At 52.5% G+C, this 21,815-nt stretch overlaps 1 protein-coding gene across 2 annotated transcripts; it reads left to right on the top strand.

The window, feature by feature from the left end:
* The first annotated feature begins 463 nt into the window (after nt 1–463).
* On the top strand, nt 464–13,765 carry TP53AIP1 (tumor protein p53 regulated apoptosis inducing protein 1). Of its 2 annotated transcripts, XM_009247251.3 has the most exons (4): nt 464–541; nt 5,446–5,659; nt 6,690–6,801; nt 13,452–13,765. In XM_009247251.3, the coding sequence occupies exons 2-4, from the start codon at nt 5,519–5,521 to the stop codon at nt 13,457–13,459; spliced, it is 261 nt and encodes an 86-aa protein (XP_009245526.1). In that variant the 5' UTR covers nt 464–541; nt 5,446–5,518; the 3' UTR covers nt 13,460–13,765. The 2 variants fall into 2 exon arrangements, with proteins under 2 accessions (XP_009245526.1, XP_054381393.1); XM_054525418.1 differs by lacking the exons at nt 464–541; nt 13,452–13,765 and adding an exon at nt 7,631–7,985 and having other exon boundaries at nt 4,967–5,659.
* Nucleotides 13,766–21,815: the final 8,050 nt, after the last annotated feature.

The following is a 21,815-nucleotide window of genomic DNA, read 5'->3' as shown; positions in this document are numbered from 1 at the left end:
AGAAACCACCAAGGACTTCAGGGGGCCCTGCCTTGTGGGTCTCCCTGTGCCCTCAGCACTTTGGCTTGGTATATTGCCACCTTGTCCCTGAAGAGAGGCCTATTTTAAGCTGAGCAAGAAAAGGTGAGAAAGACTAAAATCAGCTTTGTGCAGACGCCAATTTCTGCTGCACACATGGAAACGACGTGCACATAGAGCAAGCTGGCCCAGCTCCTGACCATGTGGCTCACACTGTCCCTGCTCACCCACCCGTTGCCTTCACCCCCAGCAGCACTGGTTGTGAAAAGGGTACCTGCCGGAGCCACCCCACCACTGCGGGCCTGCCAAGGACAGGCAGGGACTCAGCCATGCCCCACAAGCAGCCCAGGGGCATCTCCAGGGACGGCTCCCCAGCCTGTGGGCTCGCTTCCTGAGAGGCCATGCTCGGGCTCACCTGCTTAGCTCGCTCCAAAAGCCCCTGCTCAGACCTGCACCCAGTCAGAGCAGCACAGATGTGCAGGAGGAGACCATTTCCACGGGCCCTGCGACTCCTAGGAGGCAGGTGAGGAGATGGGGAGGGAAGGGACCAGCGCTGGTGCTTCAGGTATGCTCCGGCCACTGCAATTCACTCTGCTTTGTGCCTGGTGTTTCACACGCATCTCAGCGACTGTGCGTGGAAGGTACACTCGTGACCGTGCACAGGTGAGGCCTGGAGGAGTTCATCTAAACTGCTCTCTCTCAATGGTTCTCAACCCTGAGAGTACATCAGAGTCACCTGGAGGACTTACGAAAACACAGACTGCAGAATTTCTGACTTGGTCGATGCAGGTTGGGGCCAAAAATGTGTATCTCTAACAGGTTCCTGGGTGATGCTGTTGCCGATGCTGTGCGTCCAGAGCCACACTTGGGGAGCTACTGTGCAAGCTCACACAGCTAGCCGACCGCTGAGCTGGGGGTCAGACCTAGGTCAGCCCTGGTCCACAGGCCAGCCCCTTTCTCACGTCCCCTGGTGAACGGTGGCATGGTGGCCTCATGGACACTGACCAGGGCCCCTAGGGAAGCCTGTATGGAGGCCACTTCACTTTGAATGGATCTGGGATAGAGGAAGGACTCGAGTTGTGGGAGCCTGGGTCCTGGACACAGCGGGCATGTCATGGCAGGGTTCACCAGCCTCCTTTCAGCAGTTCCCTGGTTCTGCCCCAGCTACCTGTGGTTGGTGGTGGGAGGTTTATTTGTTAGTTCCTTCAGCAGTGACTCTCCACACTTACTGAGAGCTTACTGTGCACCAGGACTGCCACAGGTATGGGGATGCAGAGTGTCCACAGCCCCCCAGAAGACTGATGATAGCACCCTCCATGTGGGAAGGGCTGTGACTGCAGACAGGGCATGGGGTGGGGCACCTGTGTTTGCCACAACCTCTAGAGGGTCCCTTCACATTCACGTCTGTGCGTGGGGCCCTCCCACCCAGCTGTGCTTCCGCAGCACAGCCACGCATGTCTACAGCTGGTGACTGTGGCTGGCAAGCGGGGGAAGGTGGGTGGGGGCAGCAGCTGTGGGCTTTCCACTGGGTCCCAGCAGACCAAGGCCAGGTACAGGGAAGCACGGGCTGGCACTGGCAAACCCTCCTCAGGGAGCAGCAGGCCAGGAACCTGGGCTGGGACTGATTATTGCTGAAGAGAGAACAGGGCCGAGTGTCCCTTGTGTCCCCCCAGCAGCCGGGGGCAAGCAGAGAGAGAAATTTCAGAACCGGAGAGAGGCCCCTGCCTCTGCACAGGGCTAAATGTCATGCCAGCTGGCAAGGGAGAAATGGGTACAGGGCCCAGGGGCATTATCACAGAGGAAGGCAATGAAGGGTGCATTGGGGGCTGAGGCAACCCATTATAACTGCACACACCACACACCAGGGATCCACTAATTTAGACTACAATGTGAATGGTGTTTTGAAACTGAGATGCGTGGAGGCCCAGAGGGAGGGATCCACCCAGCTGGGAGGAGGTTAGGGAGGTCTTCCTTAAAATACTTCCTGTTCTGTCTCAGAGAACCCATGGACACTGGGCAGGGGAGGGAGAGGAAACCCATCGCAGGTGGAGAGAATCGCTTGTGTGAAGGCGCAGAGCGGGGCAAGAAGACAGTGGTGGGCTTTCCCCAGGAGCTGTTCAGGAGAGGGAACAGTGGATGCTGAGCTCTTCCTCTTCCCTGGAGCAAGTCCCATTTCCTCAGAGAACATGGCCCCCTTGGGCCAAAAGGACATGAAGAAGCTCTTGCTAATGCCAGCCTGGCTCTCCTCATCCCGCCCCCTGCACCCCTGCCCTCCTGGCTGCCCTCCCTTCTCCTAGCTCTGTCCCCTCTCACTTCAGGAGTCTCAAGTCCTTCAGACTACTCCAAAGTCTGGGGGTCTCTGGATGGGTAGGAGGTGATCTAACCGCCTCCTCTTGCCCGGGCTTGTTGAGATGAACTTCCTGATGCTGGTGGCGCTGAAGCTGACACTAGCCAGGGCACCTGCCTGACATGAACGCCCCTCGAGACTGGGCCAGTGCTCCTGATGCCTGGGCACCTGCGGAAAGGCACCCAGCGTGGCCACCGTGGCATGCCCTGAGTGTGTGGGTGGGGACTGATGCAAACTGACATTCCAGCCGTCCCAGTCCATTTTCTGCTGCTCTCACACAACCCCAGAGACTGGGCAATTCACAAAGGACAGAAATGTATCTTCCCACAGCTCTGGAGCCAGGTGCCAGCAGGTTCCGTGCCTGGTGACGGCTCCAGTCTCTGCTTTCATGATGGTGCCTTGACTGCTGCGTCCTCCAGAAGGGACAAAGGCTGCGTCCTCACATGGCTGAAGGTGGAAAGGCAACGAGTGAACGTACTCCCTCCACACAGCCCCTACATCAGGACCCCTGATTCCATTCATGGCCTAATTCCCTCTTAAAGGCCCCACCTCTTAATGCTATCCCATTGGCAACACCTGGATTTTGCGGGGGAACACATTCAAACCATAACACCATCTAAGGCTGCTTCTGCCTGAGACAAGTGTGCTAATGTCTGCCTCAGAGACAGGGCCAAAAGCAGCTTGCTCTGCCCTGCCCTGGAAGCAGGACAGAGGATAGCTGTCATCTCTCCCTTCCAATGCCAGCTCATTGTCTCAAACAAAACTTAGCCCCTTGTGCCCTCTAAGGAGTGGGTTCCTGTGCAGAGGCTCCAAGGTTCTTTGTGGTAACAGACCAGGGAGGGCAAGTTGATTCCCTCTCATGCTTGGCGTCCAGGTGTTTGACAGTAGCTGCCCAGGGCCCTGTGTTGAGGGTACTATGGTCAGGGCTGGAGCAAGGGGGGCTGGGTGCATGATGAATTTGCATGGCAGCTGGACGTGTCCCCTCTGAGTGGCTCCCAGGATATCCCAGGACCACTGGCCATGTGCAGCCTGAGTCCCGGCATGAACTCAGCTGGGACCCTCCTTCGTGTTAATGCTTCACTTTTCAAACAGGAAATAGAAGGAAAACAAAGCTGCTTTCTAACAAAAACTTTGATTTTAAAGCCAGAGTATGAGTCAGAAACATCACCCATTGCAGCCAGCTTTACATGGGAACAGCCCAGTTCTTCAAAACAAGCAGCTGTCATTTAATGGCACCGAGGCATCGTGTTTCCAGAAGAGCCACAGTCCCTCTTGCATTAAGATGGGTTGTCGCGGACCTCTTAGAGAATCCAACAGTTTTGGGCTGGAAAGGGGATCCCTTTTGTTCTGTCTGGACACTAAGGCAAGGCATCATCTACAGGTGCATCCCCTGCATGGCTGCTGGCTTGTTGCCTGACAAAATGCCCAGCATTGAACCAGACGCATAGGCGTGAACCCTGGAGAATCCTGTTTTCAGCGGCTGGAAAAGGGAGATGGAGGCACCAGCTCAAACTCTTCACCCCCCGCCTTCTATCCTGCAGACCCCGGCGGGCCACATGGTGACCTTCTATGTCCATCTGGGGCAGCAGGCACCTGCCCCTGCCTCTGCGGGGAGTGAGCAATGGGCCGCAGGAGCACTTGTCCTGGGCGGCTCTTCTGGGGGTGCCTTTGCATTGCCGCTGGGTTTTGGGAGTCCAGGGCCTGTGATCTCCTGGGGGCTGCGTGCAGAGTGTCTTCCCCAGAACCAGATGGGGAAGGGAGCTGCGGGGAAAGAACGTGACCTTTGGGCTCAATCCTGGTATTGAAGCCCCGTTCGTTCTTTTACATTTTCCTGATGTGCAGCATTGGGTAAATGCCTTCTGAGTTTGGTTAGTGCTTGTTAAATTGGGCGAGAACTTCATAAGGTTGCAGGAAGTATTCCGAGAAATGGTACACGCACAGTACTTAGCGTGGTCACCGCACATGGCCAGCGCGTACCAATTGGTCCGAATTGACTAGAATGGGGAGGGTGGGAAGCGACAATCTCTACGTTCTTTTTAACCTGAGGTGTCTGATGCTACTTGCTGGGCTTCTGGCCTGTGATGAGCGCTCCCACTCCCTGCTGCCCTGAGACCTGGGTGGCTTTCGGGGTATTCTTTTTTCTCAGTGCCTTTGTGTGGAGAGCCGCTGTCTCCCTCCATTCTGTGGGTGATGCAGGTGGCGCTGCTGTGGGCTGCCCCTGGAGGTCAAGGACAGGCTGTCAAGGATGGGGCCTGCCATACCAGAGCTCCCGCCGCCCTGGGGAAGCGATGTGGGCAGTAGCTTAGAATGTGGCTCCTCCCCAGAGCCTGGGCCACCGGGGACTTGCAAGAGAAAGAACAGGGACGGGGAAAACTGGACGGTGCTGAAAGCTAAGAGGGGCCACAGAAGCCCAGATGTCACAGGACAATGGGAGACAAGTGAGGGCACCAGCTTCCCTGGGTTGAGGGACCGTGATACCCAGGAGGGCAGAGAGGGAGACAGGGAGCCGGCTGGCAACCTCTGAGCAGTTAAGCGGGAGAGAGAGCGGGACAGAGAAGGCAGCTCTGTGTTCTGCTCTGATCCATCTGACTCCACACAGATGTGGAGTTCTCTGAAACTCCTTTCCCTGAATCTGAGAGCTTACTAACAGGAGGCCGGGCCCCTGAGATAGAGATCAGGCATGTAATGAATGAATGTGAATCATGAATACAGCTGGAGCACCCCGAATCAGGGTAGCCCACACCTTACAACTGTGGACACAGAGGCCTTGTTGCTTTCCCAAAAGTCTAGTTAATGACTAGTTAATAGCTAGTTAATATCTAATTAATGACCAGTTAACGACAATGCTCCTAACTCCATCATCCCACCCCCTTTCCCCAAATTCAGCACAAATGGCTTCAGTTTGAGTTTCCCAAAGCATCTCCCAAGGTGTGTGGTTACAGCCCAGCCCTAGGGTCTCTGGGTGCATCGGCCTCCTCCAAGATCCAAGTACAACCGAAACCCTAACAATAGAAATCATCATTGCTGGCCCGGCACTGCCACCACTGCTTCTGTTTATAGCCTGTTTTGTTTGTTTTTAGTCCCTTAGGCACTGGCCCTAACAGCAAATGAGAAGCCAAGTTCTCTGCTTTCTGCAGACAGGGTCTCCCCTGGATGGGGTCTTCCTCTAAGGTGAGCTTCAGATCTGCTCAAGCTTCCTGCAGTGGGACCAGGAGGCAGGGCCTGGGCAGGGGAGACCAGAACCTCTCGGTGATGCTTCCGAATGGCAGGGCTCAGACACACACACTGGGCTGGGTAAGTCCCTGCAGTGAAAACCGAGATGGTCTTTTGCCTGCCACGGCCCCGGGCAGACTCTGCTCTCACCGTGGTGCCGACATCCCAAGTTTTCAGACTCACCAGGACCCAGTGACAACATCTGGGTCCTCGGAGCTGCATGGAGACTGTCCCCAGTTCAGGGCATTAGACGGAGCTGGGAACTGACAGCCCTGATCAGTAGTCCCAAGAGAAAGGCCAGCCCTCCTCCTCCTCGGAATCCTGGGTTTCTAGGAGGCAGAAAGGTTTTCTGAGAAACAAGGCTTTTGGAAGGAAGGCGGTGCCTGGCTGGGCGTCCAGAAAGGGAGAGCTAAATGGAGAGGCTGAACAGAGGACGCATGTGGAACGCATGGGGAGGGGAGGCTGGGGCGCAGGGCTCCGGGTCTGCTCTTCTGCGTCCACCCCAGATCCTGCTTTTGTCCAGATGAGCCTCGGAGCAGCAGTCACTTACTCCAAGAAGTCATTTCCCATGGCCAATAATGAAGATGACGCACTCGGAAGCTTGTGGGCTCTGAGGAGGGGGGAAGGATGCAGGGGCCATGCATTCATCCCAGCACAGGCAGCGCATGGCTCCGGAAGCAGACACAGGCCAGGCCTGGGCCAGGAGTCTGCCAGGAGCCAGGAGCGCCTACACCTCCCTGGAGGCCCACACTTCTCTCCCCAGAAGCTCACACGCAGCATCTGAGGTGCAGGGCCCAGGTGTGCTGGAGTGACAAAGCCCCGAGCTGTGGTGATGGGAGGGAGGAAGCGCCGGTTTATGTCTGTTCTTTGGGCTGATTTGCTGTCTCTGTCTTTGTCTCTAATGTCCTTTGCACCACTGACCTTGAGGAGCCTTTTGTTCCTCCTGTCCCAGTTTGGTTTCCATGGGAACCTGAGTGGCAGCGTCATCACTTTGCTGAGGTGAAATGCCCCCGGATGCCATGAATACCTAGGGGAAAACCTGCCAGAGAAGAATAAACCATCCAAGAGGCGGCGCTGCAGGGCCTCACCGCCTGCTTCCATTTCCTTTCAGGTTTCGGGTCTCTTAGTTTTGGGTGCCCAAGTTCACGGAGGGTGCCGGGGAATAGAAGCTCCGTCAGTTTCGTCTGGATCTTGGTCCTCAGCAACTGTCTGGTGCCTGACAGGTGTGTGATAATTACTTAGTGAATTCATGGGTGTGGGCTGTGATAGAATTAAATGATTTGATGTCCTCTCGATAAATCCAGGTAACGACATGGGGTTTTTTGAGTTTGAGCCTCTCCCAAAATTTGCCATCTGACAAAATGACATCGTGGCAGAGTTGTAAACTGCTGTGGATGTATTTTATTTAATTTCTCAAATTAAAATAAAAGGTAATGGTACACTTAAGAGTGGTCACTACAGCCAAGCTGATTGACACCCACTGAACTTTCTGGAATGGGCCATAGGATGCTGGACAATAGGACAGATTTGGAAGGAGCAATCTTCTATTCCAATGTTAGTTTCTGCAAAGCTGTTGAGAGCATGGAGCCAGGTTGCGGGGTCTGGGTTCAAATCCTGACTCTACCACTTAGGAGCTGTGTGTACATGGGCAGGACAACTGGCCTGCCTGAGTCTCAGTGTACGTGTCTATAAAATAGAACGATAATAGATTCCATCTCACAGATTCACTGTGTGGGTAAAATGATATATGTGAAATGCTAAGAACAGCACCTGTACATAGTATGTCCTAGATATCTTACTGCTATCATTAGCATATTTTGTTTATTCTGAGATACATTTTTTTTTTTGCCCATTTGATATCTATGAAATCTAAAGATGTTTTTTTCCTGTCTTGGGAGATAGAACAATGGTGTGCCTTACAATGGATTGTGTTTTAGATTCACTGAAATTCATTATTGTTGTTTTTTATCCCTGGTGTGTAACATGACATTTGGTAAATAACAAGGACTCCATACGTTTTGCAAAGAGGAAATTCTCTCCCTCCCCACTGAGGCCTTGGTCTAGGTCTCTCCAAGCCTTTCCTTCCTGGAGTCATAGTGCTTAGAGACAGGCCACTGGAGTCAGCATGTGAGCTCAGCTATGATCAGAAAAAAGCACTGTTGAGCTTGCAGTGAGCCGAGATCACGCCACTGCACTCCAGCCTGGGCGACAGAGAGAGACTCCATCTCAAAACAAAAACAAACAAACAAACAAAAAGCACCGTCGAGAAATGGCTCCAGCGCTGACTAGCAGCCACCTCATTTCCCCCCTTGACCACCGGGCCAGTTGGGTGGCTAGGTTGCCTCATTTTGCATCCTTCTGACAGAGGGAGCTTTATATCCATAGCAGTCAAGGCCCTCCAGAGAAACAGAACCAATACGGTGTGCGTATATAGAGAGATTGAGCCTAAGGAATTGTGGAGGCTGGCTAATCCAAAGTCTGCAGGGCGGGCTGGGAGGCCACAGACCCAGGAGGAAGCCGGCGCTGCTCTTCACTCTGAGGCCATCTGCTGGGGACTTTCTCCCTGTTGGGGGAGCTGAGTCCTTCATTCTCTTCAGGCCTTCATTGTCTTCAGCTGCTTGGATGAGGCCTTCCTGCATTACAGAGACCAACCTATTTCACTAAAACTGCTGATCTAATGTTTATCTCATCCAAAAAACACAATCACAGAAACATCCAGAACAGTGTTAGACTGAATATCTGGACACCGCGATCAAGGCAAGTCAACATAAAATCAGCCATCACTGTGTCTATGGGAGGGTTCCTGGAGCGAAGGTGTGTGTTTGCTGAAGACCCTTCATCCCTAGGAGAGGCTGCTCCCGCTCCCCCTTGATGTCCTAGGGGCTCTGTCCACTCTACCGTAGTATCTTCTGTTATCTCCCCAGCAACTCTGTCCTAAAGTAAGAGTGTCTTCCTTTTTCAGATTAAAACAATCAGAGTGTAAATGACTTATTCAAAGATAACTCTGGGAAGCCAATACGCTGGTCAAACCCAGGTTTATCTGTCTGCAACTCTTGCTTTGGAAGGATAATAATAGCTACTGTTGCTATTGTTTTATTATTATATTTAACACTTATGTTTGCTCTATTTCAGACACTGTTCTAACTATGCTAACGCTCCCCAAGATTCCAGAGGCAGGTGTGATTCACAAGCCATCTGAAGGTGGGAACCACCTGTGCTCCACATTGCCTGGGCACTGACTCCCAGGATGCCTCTGAGCTGCCCCGAGCTGGTTATTTCTCTCCCACCTGCCAATTCTCTTCCCTGCAATTTTTTTTTTTTTTTTTTTTTTTTTACTGAGCAGCTGATGAACGCCTGCTCAGGGTGGGCATGAGTGCCCTGTGGTGTTCGCACCCCATCTGCTCTTAGCACCTCCTAATGGCTTCTAAGATTGGTGCCTGCATTTCTCAGTCTGACACGTTTGATGAGAGGCTGCACACAGGATAGGGGTGGGGTGCGGTCCACGCCCACTGTGCTCCTGGGCCCACCACCCTGCACTTGTCTTGTGCTTTCCTTAGTGGCCAGTGGCTGAGGCTCAGTCCTTCTGCCCTCATCCTCATGAGAAACATGGATCTTGGCAGTGGGACATCTGTCGCTCTCTGAGCGTTCATTCAAGGCTGAAGTCCCTATGACACAGGGAAGCCACGGGGTCTCCTCTGTCACCACTTCCCATGTAGATCTCTCCGTCAGGACTTAGCCAGGTGCTGAGGGCACCACAGAAGGAGGAAGCACCACCTGGACCGCCGGGCCACCAGGTGGCTGAGGACTTCGGCGTTTTGAGAAGACAGCAGTGATTACCTGGTGTGAACAATGAGTCCACTGAGGGAGACCACAAGCATTTAGTGGGAAGAGGGAGCAGTGTGGGTTGGGTATGAAGAACGAAGGGGGTGTGACTTCATCTGGGGAGTGGAAGACAAAGAGGATTTTCCAAAAGGCAGAGAGAAGGGGGCAGAACAGGTAGCAGGAAAGCAGGGAAGAGTGGAGCACCCCATGGAGAGGGGTTCTCCGCCTCATCCTGCCTCGGGCTCTGCGTCCCCACTCCCACCTACCCTGGCCTCATGCCCTGGGTAATCTCTTTACCGTTGGCATCTTCTGCTTCCTCTTCTCCAGCAGACGTTTCCCATCCACACTTAGACATGCTTCAGTGTCTTGCATCTTAAAACATGAGCTCACAATCTGAAACTCCAGAATCACCTCTGCCCACCCCCTTTCCCTGCAGACACCTGCTGCCCTGGTTCTCACCTCCACATCACGGCCAATATTCCAAGAATCAAATCATATGCACCTCCTCTCAATCCTCTTGCCTCGTGCACCCTCAGCTCCTCTGCACTGGCTTCTGTGCCCACACCCTGACAAGAGCTTTTGCTAAGGGGCACTGTCCCCCTTGCAGTCCCCCTCTCGGCAGTGTACGACACTCCTCCTGACATCCTGGAAGTGCTCCTCCCTTGGTCTTTGGTGGCCTGGACACCTGGTTCCATTAGTTTGTCTCCTGCCCTTGTGCTTTCCTACTCCTCCTTGGGCTTCTGTCCCAGGCCAGTAGCTTCCTTGGATGCATCACAGAGGGTTCACATCCACTATGCTTTGGATGTTTGTCCCCCTCAAAACTCAACGCTGAGCCATAATCCTCAACATGGAAGAACTGAGAGATAAGGCCTTTAAGGGGTGATTGGGTCATGAGGGTCCTACCTTCATGAATGGATTAATCCATTTGTGGATTAATGGATTCACAGATGAATGAGTTAGTGGATGAATAGGTTCTCATGGGATGGCTTGTGCTGCCTCAGGACTCTGCAGACTCCCTGCCAGGAAGAAGACCCTCACTAGGTGCAGCCCCTCAACCTTGGACTCCTCAGCCCTTCATAAAAATAAATTCCTTTTCTTTCTAAATTACCCAGTTTCAGGTACTCTGTTATAAGCAACAGAAAATGGACTAAGATAACATTCAACACAGAAAAAATGGAACTCAACTTTTTTTCAAGCACGATCTTTCTCCAGTATTTTCCTAGCAAATGTGATCATCATTTATCCTTTGTTCAGGCCCCAAATGAGAATGCCAATCTTGACATCCCTCACCCTCCTCAGTCCCCTTCTCCCATCCCTCACTGGCCCTGTTGATGCAGGATTTTTTTCTTGGTCACTTTGCAAGCTGGGGACCTCCAGCCAGTGACACCCCACCTGGGCCTCACTCAACCATGCTACCTGCTGCAGGAGATGGCCCACCCACTCAGCCTGCCTGGGCAGAGTTTGGCTTGTGCACTAGTTCCCAAGATCTTGTCTAGCATCCAAGAAGAATGAGCCAATTGAAGAGTGAGCAAGGCAGGGAGTTTTACTGAGTGAAGAGATGGCTTTTGGTGGAGAGGGGATGCTGGGAGGTGGGGGAGGTGGGGGAGGTGGAGGAAGTCCCTGTGTGTCTGGGTCCAGGGCTTTTATGGGCTCAGAATAGGGGAGGGGTGGGCAAACAGGAACAGAAGTTCTCACTCCGGTCTGAGGTTTTACTCAGGACTGTCTTCAGCTTGGATGTGGGGTTTCACCGGGGACCTGCCCCTATCTGCCTAGACATTTGGCTGCCTCTGGTCAGTATCTGTCAGTTCTACTCTTAAACATGGCCAGCAGCAGCCCACTTCCTTTTGTATCTACTGATTTACTTCTGCTCCCCTGGTCTGAGCTGCGAGCCTCTCCTGCCTGGACTAACATATTCGCTCCCTAACCCACTTCCCCACTGCTGCTCCTACCCTCCTCATATCACTCTCCACACCACAGCCAAACTGATCTTTTCAAAATTGCAGGTCTCATTACATAGCGCCCCCACTTATAACCCGCCAGTGGCCTCTTTTAGCTGCAGACCAGCTCCACTCCCTGTACTCAGGCCCTTGCCTGTCTCTTCCTCCAACATCCCAGGCTCCTTCTGTGTTCCTGGCTTTTGCATATGCTGTTCCCTATGTCTAGGAGGCCCTTCTTCCTTATCTTTACCTAAGTCATTCCTGCTCACCCTTCAGAGCTCAAATCCAGGGTCACTTCCTGGAGGAATTGGTTAGTGCCTGCTAGGTCCTGCACTAGTTCTCACTCTCCTGCTGCATATTCCTTCACGGCACTCTGCTCAGAGCAGATCTCAAAGTCTGAATGCAACACTAATTGCAGGATGGCTTTTTGCTTGCCTTCCCTGGTCCCCAGAATGAGGCCTTCAGTTTGCCTGCTGTCACTTCTGTGCCCTAGAGTATGTGTTGCACACTCTGGGTCCCCAGTGAGTCTGCTGAAGGTCCCAACCTCTCTCTGCTGCCAGCCTCTCCCCTACACTGCGTATCTGGTTGTTGCTCTTTCTTGCTTGAATATCTTGGGTGGCTTCAAATGATCCACAGCTCCTCTTGTCAATCTCTTCCACTGGAATGAAGAGGGGCTAGGAGGGCAGGCAAAGCAGCCAGTGTCGAGAATGAGGTTTTTCTGAAGTTTCACATTTCCTTTTTAAAGTCCTGTGAAGTCACCAGTCAGAGTGGCTATTATTAAAAAGTTTTTTAAAAAAATCATAGATGCTGGCAAGGCTGCAGGGAGAAGGGCACACTTACGCACTGTTGGTGGGAATGTAAATGAGTTCAGCCACTGTGGAAAGCATTTTGGGGATTTCTTAAATAACTAAAAACAGAACTACCATTCCACCCAGCAATCCTATTACTGGGTAACGATCCCCTAAAAAATAACACACCTGCACTCACATGTTCCCTACAGCACTATTTACAATAGTGAAGACATGGAATCAGCCCAGATGCCCATCGATAGTGGATTGGATAAAGAAAATGCAGTAAATATACACCATGGAATACTACAGAGTTATAAAAAAGAATGAAATCATGTCTTCAGCAGCCAGGCGAATGCAGCTGGAGGTTAACTTCTAGGCAAATTAACAATTAATGCAGAGACAGAAAACCAAATACTGGGGCCGGGCGTGGTGGCTCATGCCTGTAATCCCAGCACTGTGGGAGGCCAAGGCAGGTGGATCACTTGAGGTCAGGAGTTCAAGACCAGCCTGGCCAACATGGTGAAATCCCGTTTCCACTAAAAATACAAAAAATTAGCCAGGTGTGGTGGCGGGCACCTGTAATCCCAGCTACTAGGGAGGCTGAGACATGAGAATCACTTGAACCCAGGAGTCTGAGGTTGCAGTGAGTGGAGATTATATCACTGCACTCCAGCCTGGGCGACAGAGCGAGATTCCATCTCAAACAAGAACAACAACAACAACAAAAACAAATACTGGATGTTCTCAGTAATGAGTGGGAACTAAACATTGGGTACATGTGGACATGCAGATGGCAACGATAGACCCTGGGGACACTAGAGGGGGGAGGGAAGGGGGAAGGTGAGGATTGAAACACTCTCTATTGGGTACTATACTCCCTGCTTGGGTGACAAGATCACTCGTATACCAAACCTCAGCATCACGCAATATACTCAACTAACAAACCTGCACGTGTATCCCCAAATCTGAAATAAAAGCTGAAAAAAAATTCTTATGAAGTTTGCATTCCAATCTATAATATCCACTTGCTAAAAAATAAAAATGATGCATCCCCACAAAACTGTGCAAGGAAAGGTATGCTCCAAGCATTGTCTCATGGCCGTGGCGGGCCTGGGGGGCACTCCCAGTACGCACTTCCAGGGACATAAGTGGTGGTTTGAGAAGTGCGGGTTTGATTATCTATAGCAGATGCTGCTGATGCCAACCAGCAAGCCCCGGGCCCCTGCTGGATGTCCCCCAGCTGCAGTGGACAGTCATTCCTGCTGACACGTTCCTACCACAAGCCCCGGCATTGATAACTTGGTTTTGTTTTGTGTTTTTCAGTGCAGTAAGAGCTTGCCTGGCCTGTGTGCAGAGCTGCCTCATCCTGAAATTCTGGGAGTTGAAAGCCCCCAGGGTAACCCTTAACCAATGGAGGAAAAGCATTGGTGTGTAAATCCCCCAGCTTCCCTGGGTGGGCTGCGGCTGAGCCATATTCTACATGACACTTCTGAGGATCCCCAGTGGGCATGACCTCAATCGCCCACATTGGATGCCACAACCTGCACTGGCTTTCTCCCTTCCCTGTGTGTTTCTCTCTGCACTTCCTCCCTTGTGCCTTCTAGATTCACCTTCCAGATAAATGATGTGCACCCAGGGCCTTGTCTCGGTCTCTGACCTCGGGGAAACCTAAACTAAGAAAGGTGATACCAGAAGCAGCCCTGCGGAGTAGCCCCTGAAGATGAAATTCTGAACTGGGATCACTTGCTGAACACCCTTTGGCTGGTGGTGTGCAGGGTGGTGAGATCTTACTAAGCCTGTGGTAGCTTGAGATGAGGTCCAGGTGTAAAAGGACACACTGGCTCATGCAGCAGCCCTGGCAACCAAAAGGCATGGAGGCAGCGGGGATGGTCGTGGCCATGAAGTGGGCTGGTTTGGCTCATTGCAGTAGGAACCCCATGGAGAGAGAAGGATGGGCTTAAGCCCACAACTATCAACTCAGGGCTCGCTTTGAGGCCACAGGTCTCCATAGCAGTATTTAAAATGACTCTCATCTGCTACTGACAGAGGACAGGCTGTACTGAAAATGAGGTCTGGAGTTGATCACATGTGTGGTGGAGCTACCAGAGGCTGAATGCAGAGCCCCAGCTAACTCCCCATGCTAACAGCAGGGCTCTGATAGGGGAGGATGGGGCCCTGAGATGGGATGATTCATCAGCTGGGTCCTCGGGAAGAATATGCCAAGATGTCGTTAGACGTGCCAGAGATTTACAGGGGTAATGCCTGTGAACAAAATGGGGAACTAAGCAGAAGTAGGCAGAGGGAGCCTCAGGTCACGATGCAGGCCTGACACCTACGAAAGGAGAGGGAGGAAGAGGGAGGGTCAGGCAGGAAGATCCTCAGACTGCAGGCTGCTCAGAAAACTTTTGGTGAGTGGTGCAGGGGCTCCAGCCCAAGACTGCCCATAGAGGAGCCCACCACAGCAGTCATCATCAGCTGGGCTCTGCCTGGGAAGCACACGGCCTTGATGTGCAGGCCCCTGTCACTGGAGGCTGTCAGCTCATGGCATTCCTTGGGGCTGGGTCTGTCATGAAGGGAGACCATTATCTGTATTTTGCAAAGGAGGTTAGGTAAAGGGCATGAGGTCACTGAGCAAGCTGTAGATCCAAGGCTTGCTTCTGGGTTAGCCAGCTCCAAGACACATGTGCTTAATCTCTGACCCATGTAGCCTTGGAGAGTGGGCCGGCAGTGGGCAAGACCAGGTTCTTGATAGCAGTAGAAGTTAAAGTGCACTTGGAGTCTTGGCTGCAGGTGGGACAGTGCCAAAACCTGGAGATGCCGGCTTGACTCCAGATGGCAGTGAGAAGTGCAGGACACATCTGCAATGGCAGCCTGAGGCCATCTATGTGGGGGGGAAATTGCAGAGCTCTGTGAGCTCAAGCTGGTCTCCCTCAATTCCCTCTGCTCACATCAGTATCCATGATCATTTCCAAGAATCCAGGCCCCCCAGTGTGGCTGCAGCCCACACCCTACCTCCCTACCTCAAAGATGGCTCTGTACCCAGGGCCAGACTACCGTGTTGTGCCTACCTGTCTGTTCGGGGACAGAGCTGAGTTTTCACTTCTGCAGCCACATTCTGTGCAGATGCTTGTTGGGCTGCCCTGTCCTTGTGGTAGGGCAGGAAGCCCCCACCCGGGTCCACAGATGGTGACAGGTGAGTGAACAAGGAAGTTGGAGGGACCTGGGGAAGCTCCGAGCATGGGTGGCCTCACAATGATTCCTGACAGCCTTTCACTAGGGTTAGGTTGCATTTTCACCCTGGGGGCCTGTTTTAAAAATGAAGCAGCCCTCATGGACCCACACACACGCACACCCTGCAGAGGAGGATAAATGCAAGACCAGCGTATCCCAAACTGTCCTTTTCAGATCATCAACATCTGAATGGCAGAGGACGCATTTTTTTTTTTTTTTTTTTTTTTTTTTTTGAGGTGGCGTCTCCCTCTGTCGCCCAGGCTGGAGTGCAGTGGCACCATCTCAGTTCACTGCAGCCTCCGCCTCCTGGGTTTAAGCCATTCTCCTGCCTCAGCCTCCCGAGTAGCTGGGACTACAGGCATGCACCACCACGCCCGGCTAATTTTTTACTTTTTTTAGTAGAGACGATGTTTCACCATGTTGGCCAGGCTGTTCTCAAACTCCAAAGTGCTGGGATTACAGGTGTGAGCCACCACGCCCGGTCAGGATGCATGTTTAAATGCAGACTCCTGGGCCCACATCAGACATACTGGATCTTCACGTCTGCACCCAGCGTTCTCTCTCTAGGTCACACTCACACATTCCAAACTCTGACAACAGCTCCACAAGGAGGCTCCAGATGTCAGCAGTGAAGGGTGTTAAGGGGTCATCTGGTTAAATGCCTGCATTGCAGGGGTGAGGAAACCGAGTGTGAGATAGACAGTCACCCCTCCGGGCTCAGGCTCTGTGACTGCTGCTCTGCCTCACAAGCCAGAACCTTTTGAGTGATTAACACTCTAATGTGCTGATCAATTTATCGTATCATTTCCCCCTCGCGGGGACAGCCTAAGGGCATAAACTGTCAAACTGCTCCCTCCTAGTGATCAGATGGGCTGAAGTGGGCATAGGTCCCAGATTCAGCAAATAAAGATACAGTACACCGAATTCAGTTGAATTTCAGGTAAACAACAGAAAACTTTTCAGTATAAGTATGTCCCCAGAACTACATGGGACACACTTATGTTCTAACATTACTCATTGATCATCTGAAATTTCAACGGAGCTGGGAAGCCTGTATTTTTATTTGTTAAATCTGGCAACTCTACTCCCAGGAGTTAGCACCCCTATTAAGGCAATGAAATGGATGCAGTGTGGTGGCCTCTACTGAGATGTGGTTACGCACAGGGGATCTTCTGTGGATACTGCAGGGGCAGGAGGAGGAGCAGCTGTCAACCCCGCAGGCTATAAATAACTCGACAGGTGGGGACATGGAGGAAGATCATGTGTGTCTGGAGAACACAGGGGTTGGCCATAAGTCCCCAGGAATGCTCTACTGCCTGTCCTTGGAAGTTGCCTTAGTCAGCTTGGGCTGTATCATAGAACACCATAGATGGAGTGGCTTCAACAATAAACATTTATTTCTCGCAGCTCTGGAGGCTGAGAAGTCCATGATGAAGGTGCCAGCAGATCTGATATCTCGTGAAGGTTCACGTCCTGGTTTGCAGAAGCCCACCGTCTCCTTGTATCCTCACATGAAGCAAAGAGAGAAGAGTGTTCTCTCTCTTCTTGGTTCTTTTTTTTTGAGACAGAGTCCCACTCTGTCACCCAGACTGGGGTGCCAGGACCTCCTGGACTCAAGTGATTCTCCTGCCTCAGCCTCCCGAGTAGCTGGGACTACAGGTGTGTGCCAGCACACCAGGCTAATTTTTGTATTTTTTGTAGAGATGGGGTTTTGCTATGTTGCCCAGGCTGGCCTTGAACTTCTGAGCTCCAGTAATTTGCCCACCTCAGCCTCCCAAAGTGCTGGGATGACAGGCATGAGCCACTGTGCCCCGCCTCTTCCTCTTTTCCCCAAGGCACTAATCCCACTCCCAGGCCCCAACCTCCTGACCTCATCTAAGGCTAATCCCTTCCCAAAGGCCCCACCTCCAAATCCCATCACACTGGGGTTAGGGTTTCAACGTGGGAATTTGGGGTTGGGGGACACAAACATTCAGTCCAGAGCAAAGGCAAAACCCAATGTCCAACACATACATAGAGGTTGAGGGAGGGGAGAGAAAATCCACTCCATATGACAAGGAGAGCAGAACAGGAAGGAGAGGCAGAGACAGGAACGCCTGGCTGGGCTGGGGAGGGAGCAGGGAGTGTCAGGTTTACAACCCCTGCCATCCTGAACCCCTGCCCTCCCTAATCCCTGCCTCCATAATCCCTGCCTCCCTAAACCCTGGCCTCCCTAACCCCAGCCTCCCTAACCCCGGCCTCCCTAACCCCAGCCTCCCTAAACCCCAGCCTCCTTACCCCCGGCCTCCCTAACCCCAGCCTCCCTAACCCCAGCCTCCCTAACCCCAGCCTCCCTAACCCCGGCCTCCCTAACCCCTGGCCTCCCTGACCCTTGGTCTCCCTAACCCCAGCCTCCTTAACCCTAGGCCTCCCTAACCCCTGGCCTCCTTCTCAGTGGCAGTTTTCTCCTTGTACCTCCAGGGAGGGTGGGGAGAAGAAGGGATGGGAGCGGGGAGTGGGGAGCGGGGGAGGGAATTATCTAGACAGCCAATTCCAAATTTGACCTCCGAATGCACTCTCTAGTTCCTCGCTCTCCTCAGGAAGTGCTTCAGGTGCCAGGGCAGCTGCCCCTCCGAGAGTCTGCTCAGCTCTCAGGACAGATGCCAGGCTGCTCACAGGCTGCAGCGCCCTGGGGGCTGAGGTCATTGTTTTGCTATATGACCTGACAAATGATTTCTCTGGGGGCGCTTCTGCTGTAGATGAATGTGCTATAGCCTTCCACTGTGACTAATTCCACATGTCTCCCTCAGATCTGAAGTGTATTCGTCACCGCAAAGCAGCCGCCTGCTTCATGAGCAGTGGCTCTACTGGGTGCCCATGCAAGTAGGCAGAGAATCCCATTTCTAGAGGTTCTGGTGGGTCCCTCCCCCATGTGAAAGCAGGATCCCTCCCCCACCAACAAACCTCACATGCCAAGGGGGCAGGGGGAGCTTGCTTTTCTAGAAAGGGCGCGCATCCGATCTCTCATGTACAGGGTCAGAGGGGAGCTGAGCCTCGTTAGCCAGGATGGGCCCTTGGCCCAGCATCCTGCACGGAGCATGTGGGCTGCATGGCTGACTCTGACTCGGGTGCCTACCAGAAGCCCCTGAGCCAGGACCTGGTGTGGCAGTGCTGGGCACAGGGCGGCCAGGTGTTTAGTACACACTCAGCAAATCAATGCAGGATCAGGCTGGGTGAGTTGTAAACAAGGAGGAGGAGGGAGTGTCCTGGGAGAGTGTCGGGGGGCTCCCCTCAGGGGAAAGTCCCTCTCAGAGCAACATCAACAAGAGCACAGCTGAGTGGTGCTGGAGAAGATGCCTGGCCAGCTTGGACCAACAGGTTCTTGGAAAGCCAAGGATGATGAGGAAAACACTGGGACAGTGACACAAAGGAGGACGAGGGTGGAAGAGATGCAGCCTCTCTCTACACATGGCCCCGATTTAAAGGGGGAGAGGTGTTAATGTTTACAGCGATGCCACTTTGAGTAAGGCCGAGCCCAGGAAATCTTATTTAATTCTGTAATAGTCCACGAGGTAGTTACCACTGTGCTGTACACAGACTCAGAGGTTGAATCTGGGTCTGTCAGATTGAAAAGCCCTTTTTGGCCGGGCACGGTGGCTCACGCCTGTAATCCCAGCACTTTGGGAGGCTGAGGCAGGGGGATCACTTGAGGTCAGGAGCTCGAGACCACCTGGTCAACATGGTGAAACCCCGTGTCTACTAAAAATTCAAAAATTAGCTGGGTGTGGTGGTGGGTGCCTGTAATCCCAGCTACTCGGGAGGCTGAGGCAGGAGAGTCGCTTGAAACCCGGGAGTCGGAGGTTGCAGTGAGCTGAGATCTCACCACTGCACTCCAGCCTGGGTGACAGAGTGAGACTCTGTCTCAAAAAAAAAAAAAAAAAAAAGGCTCTTTTCTTCCAAGATGACGTGGACACTACTTGAAGTGCAGCTGAAAATGCTTGCGGCTCTCCATCTGGGTGGTGTTTGAAGATGATGGTGATAGGCTTATGCAAGGGTAGATTATTAATATAATGTGTATGGTTTTCCATGTATTACTCTAATTGTAAATTAGTGAATAAGGCAAAGGTGATTGTAATCCACTCGAAGGTCAGTAAGAAAGAAGTGAGCTAGAGAATTATGAATGTATTGCTATGAATCTTGGAGGGGGTGTGTCTTTGTGTGTGTGTTGTAGATGTGTGAGTGAAAATGTCACAGTCTGCCAGACATGTCTGTGAAACCTGGCTGAAGGGTTTTGCTAAAGAAACTTAAAGCTTTCTTGAGAAAGGCAGGGTAAGGAGGGAGGGGCACCTGGAAGTGATAGGCACTGACTCATCAGATGCACAGACTGTCCTGTAGCAAATAAGATGAAGTGGAACCACATGGGACATGTCACTGAAACTACAGCCAAAGCTGCTTATGAATTATCTTCCAGAATCGGCTATCCTAGGCAGAGGCAAACACAAATTAAGGGCTATGGGGTGCATTGGGTGGCAGTGATGTAGGAATCAAAGTTTATATTAACTACGAAGTTCTTCCCCCACAGCTGGCTTCTGAGATTTTCCTCCCTGAGATCTCATATTGCAAAAGGAGCCAGTTGTTTCCTTCCACGCACCTTTCTGCCCACCAGCTATTTCATTGATTCAACTGTCTTTTCTCCAGTTGATGGGAAAATGCAAATCTGTAAGGAGAATATGGAAATTCACTCTTTTAAGCCAGCTACCTGTCAGACATCACAATAGAAACCAACGCAGTGACAGGAAGTTTAAAGGAATGCTTCAAAAATGAAAATAAGGCATTTAAATGGGCAGTGGAAATCAAGGGAAATTGCAAAGCTACAACATGAAAAGAGCTAATTAGGAGGAAGTCGGAGCAGCCCAGATCCTGTGACGAGCAAGCCAGCAAGCGACATGGCCGCACTCAGAGGGGAGGAAAGCGGGGTCAGTGAGGCCCAGGGCTGCGGGAGAGGTCCTTTGGCCGTCCTCGGTGATGGTGGGCCTGCGAGGAGCAGATGGGTTGCGGTGGGGATGGTGAGGGCTGCTCTGCTCAGGAGGCGCATAAACCAGCGCAGCCTCGGGCCTGGCCCTGGCATGTTCCCCACTGATGACCCTTCCGTGGGCTCCTTGCTCAGCATCCCCCAGAATCACAGGGACCATGGAAGCAGTAGTTGTGCTGGGCTCTGGGAGGGTCTTGCTGGTTAACACCCAGAGAGTGCTTGAAGTCCGGGGCCGTGGGGATTTGAGAGTTTAAAACCAATAATTCGCAGAACGATCGGATTGAGGCAGAGGGGAGTGTGAGGGAGGAACCCGGGCCTCTGGCTTGCAGAAGAAAATGGACAGAACATTTGAATGGACAGAGGCATCCTCCTCTCCAGCCTCTGTCCATTCAGTGAGTGAGCCCCTGAAGCGTCAGTCCCAGCCCGCCTCTCTGTCCATGCTCTGCTTCCTTCGAGGACAATCTTAGCTAGCAACTCAGCTTCAGGTCCCACTTACAGCCTGATGACTCCCAAACTTAGGACTTTCACTGTTCTGTCTTCAGAGGTCTAGGTATATGCAAATACTGGCTTTTGAGGGTTCTCAGATGCAAACATGCAAATGCAGGGGCTTGGCTCAAAGCCAAACTCACGCAATTCTCCTTCCAACTCCTCTAAATTAGATTCTACTCCAGTGCAGCTGGGCTCAGGGATTGTGCAGCCTCCGTCCATTTGCTTCTGCAAGCCAGAGGCCTGGGCTCCTCCCTAACGCTCCCCTTTGCCTGCATCCGATCGTTCTGTGAATTATTGCCCTTAAACTGTCAAATCCATCTACATATCTGTAGCTCCACTGCCTCCTCAGTCCAAGTGGCCATCACTTCTCACCCAGCTGGCCCCCGCATGCCATCTCGTGCCCCTTTGGAGCCACTGTCCCGTGTGGCCAGTTGGCAAGTGCAGTCCCCTGCTGGCCTCTGGCAGGAATGTGGCTAAGAGGGTGCAGGGGGCCAGCAGGGTGGGGCAGAGGGCACGGGAGCAGGATGGCAGGTGACTTTCAGGTCCGCAGGGGTTTCTCTCAGCTTCACAGGGGCCTCTCTCAGGTTGGAGGATGAAGGGCCACGATTCCTTTTCATTTCTGTTTCTTTTTTTAAAACTTGGAGCATGAAAGAAATCTTGGGAACTGTGTTCACTGTAACCTAAGAAAGAGGAATGCCTGTGCTGTAGCCTGGAGGAGCCCAGTGGAAACCCTCAGGAGATCCAGAGTAGCTCTCCGCAGACAGGCCTCTGCGCACAGTGGGCGAGGAAGGCCCCAGGCAGGGTGCTGGGCACGGCTGGTTCCCGAGATTCAGGGGAAGTCTCCCACAGCGCGCGCTTTGCAAGCCCTAGCTGCAGAGAGGATGAAGGTTTTGCCTGGAATTGGCACTGTCTTTTGATGGCAGATTTTAAACGTGTAAATCATAAATGCTGATTTG

Source organism: Pongo abelii, chromosome 9, assembly GCF_028885655.2.
Source record: "Pongo abelii isolate AG06213 chromosome 9, NHGRI_mPonAbe1-v2.0_pri, whole genome shotgun sequence".
Lineage (NCBI taxonomy): Eukaryota > Metazoa > Chordata > Mammalia > Primates > Hominidae > Pongo > Pongo abelii.
This window is presented reverse-complemented; position numbering and strand designations above follow the sequence as displayed.

What these genes read in the sequence shown, in the direction of transcription:
- TP53AIP1 (XM_054525418.1), top strand. Translation starts at nt 5,519, where the DNA reads ATGGGGTCTTCCTCTAAGGTGAGCTTCAGATCTGCTCAAGCTTCCTGC. An exon ending in AGACACACACACTGGGCTGG is followed by an intron (nt 5,660 to 6,689) that starts GTAAGTCCCTGC and finishes ATTTCCTTTCAG; the next exon opens with GTTTCGGGTCTCTTAGTTTT. An exon ending in AACTGTCTGGTGCCTGACAG is followed by an intron (nt 6,802 to 7,630) that starts GTGTGTGATAAT and finishes CTCCCCACTGAG; the next exon opens with GCCTTGGTCTAGGTCTCTCC.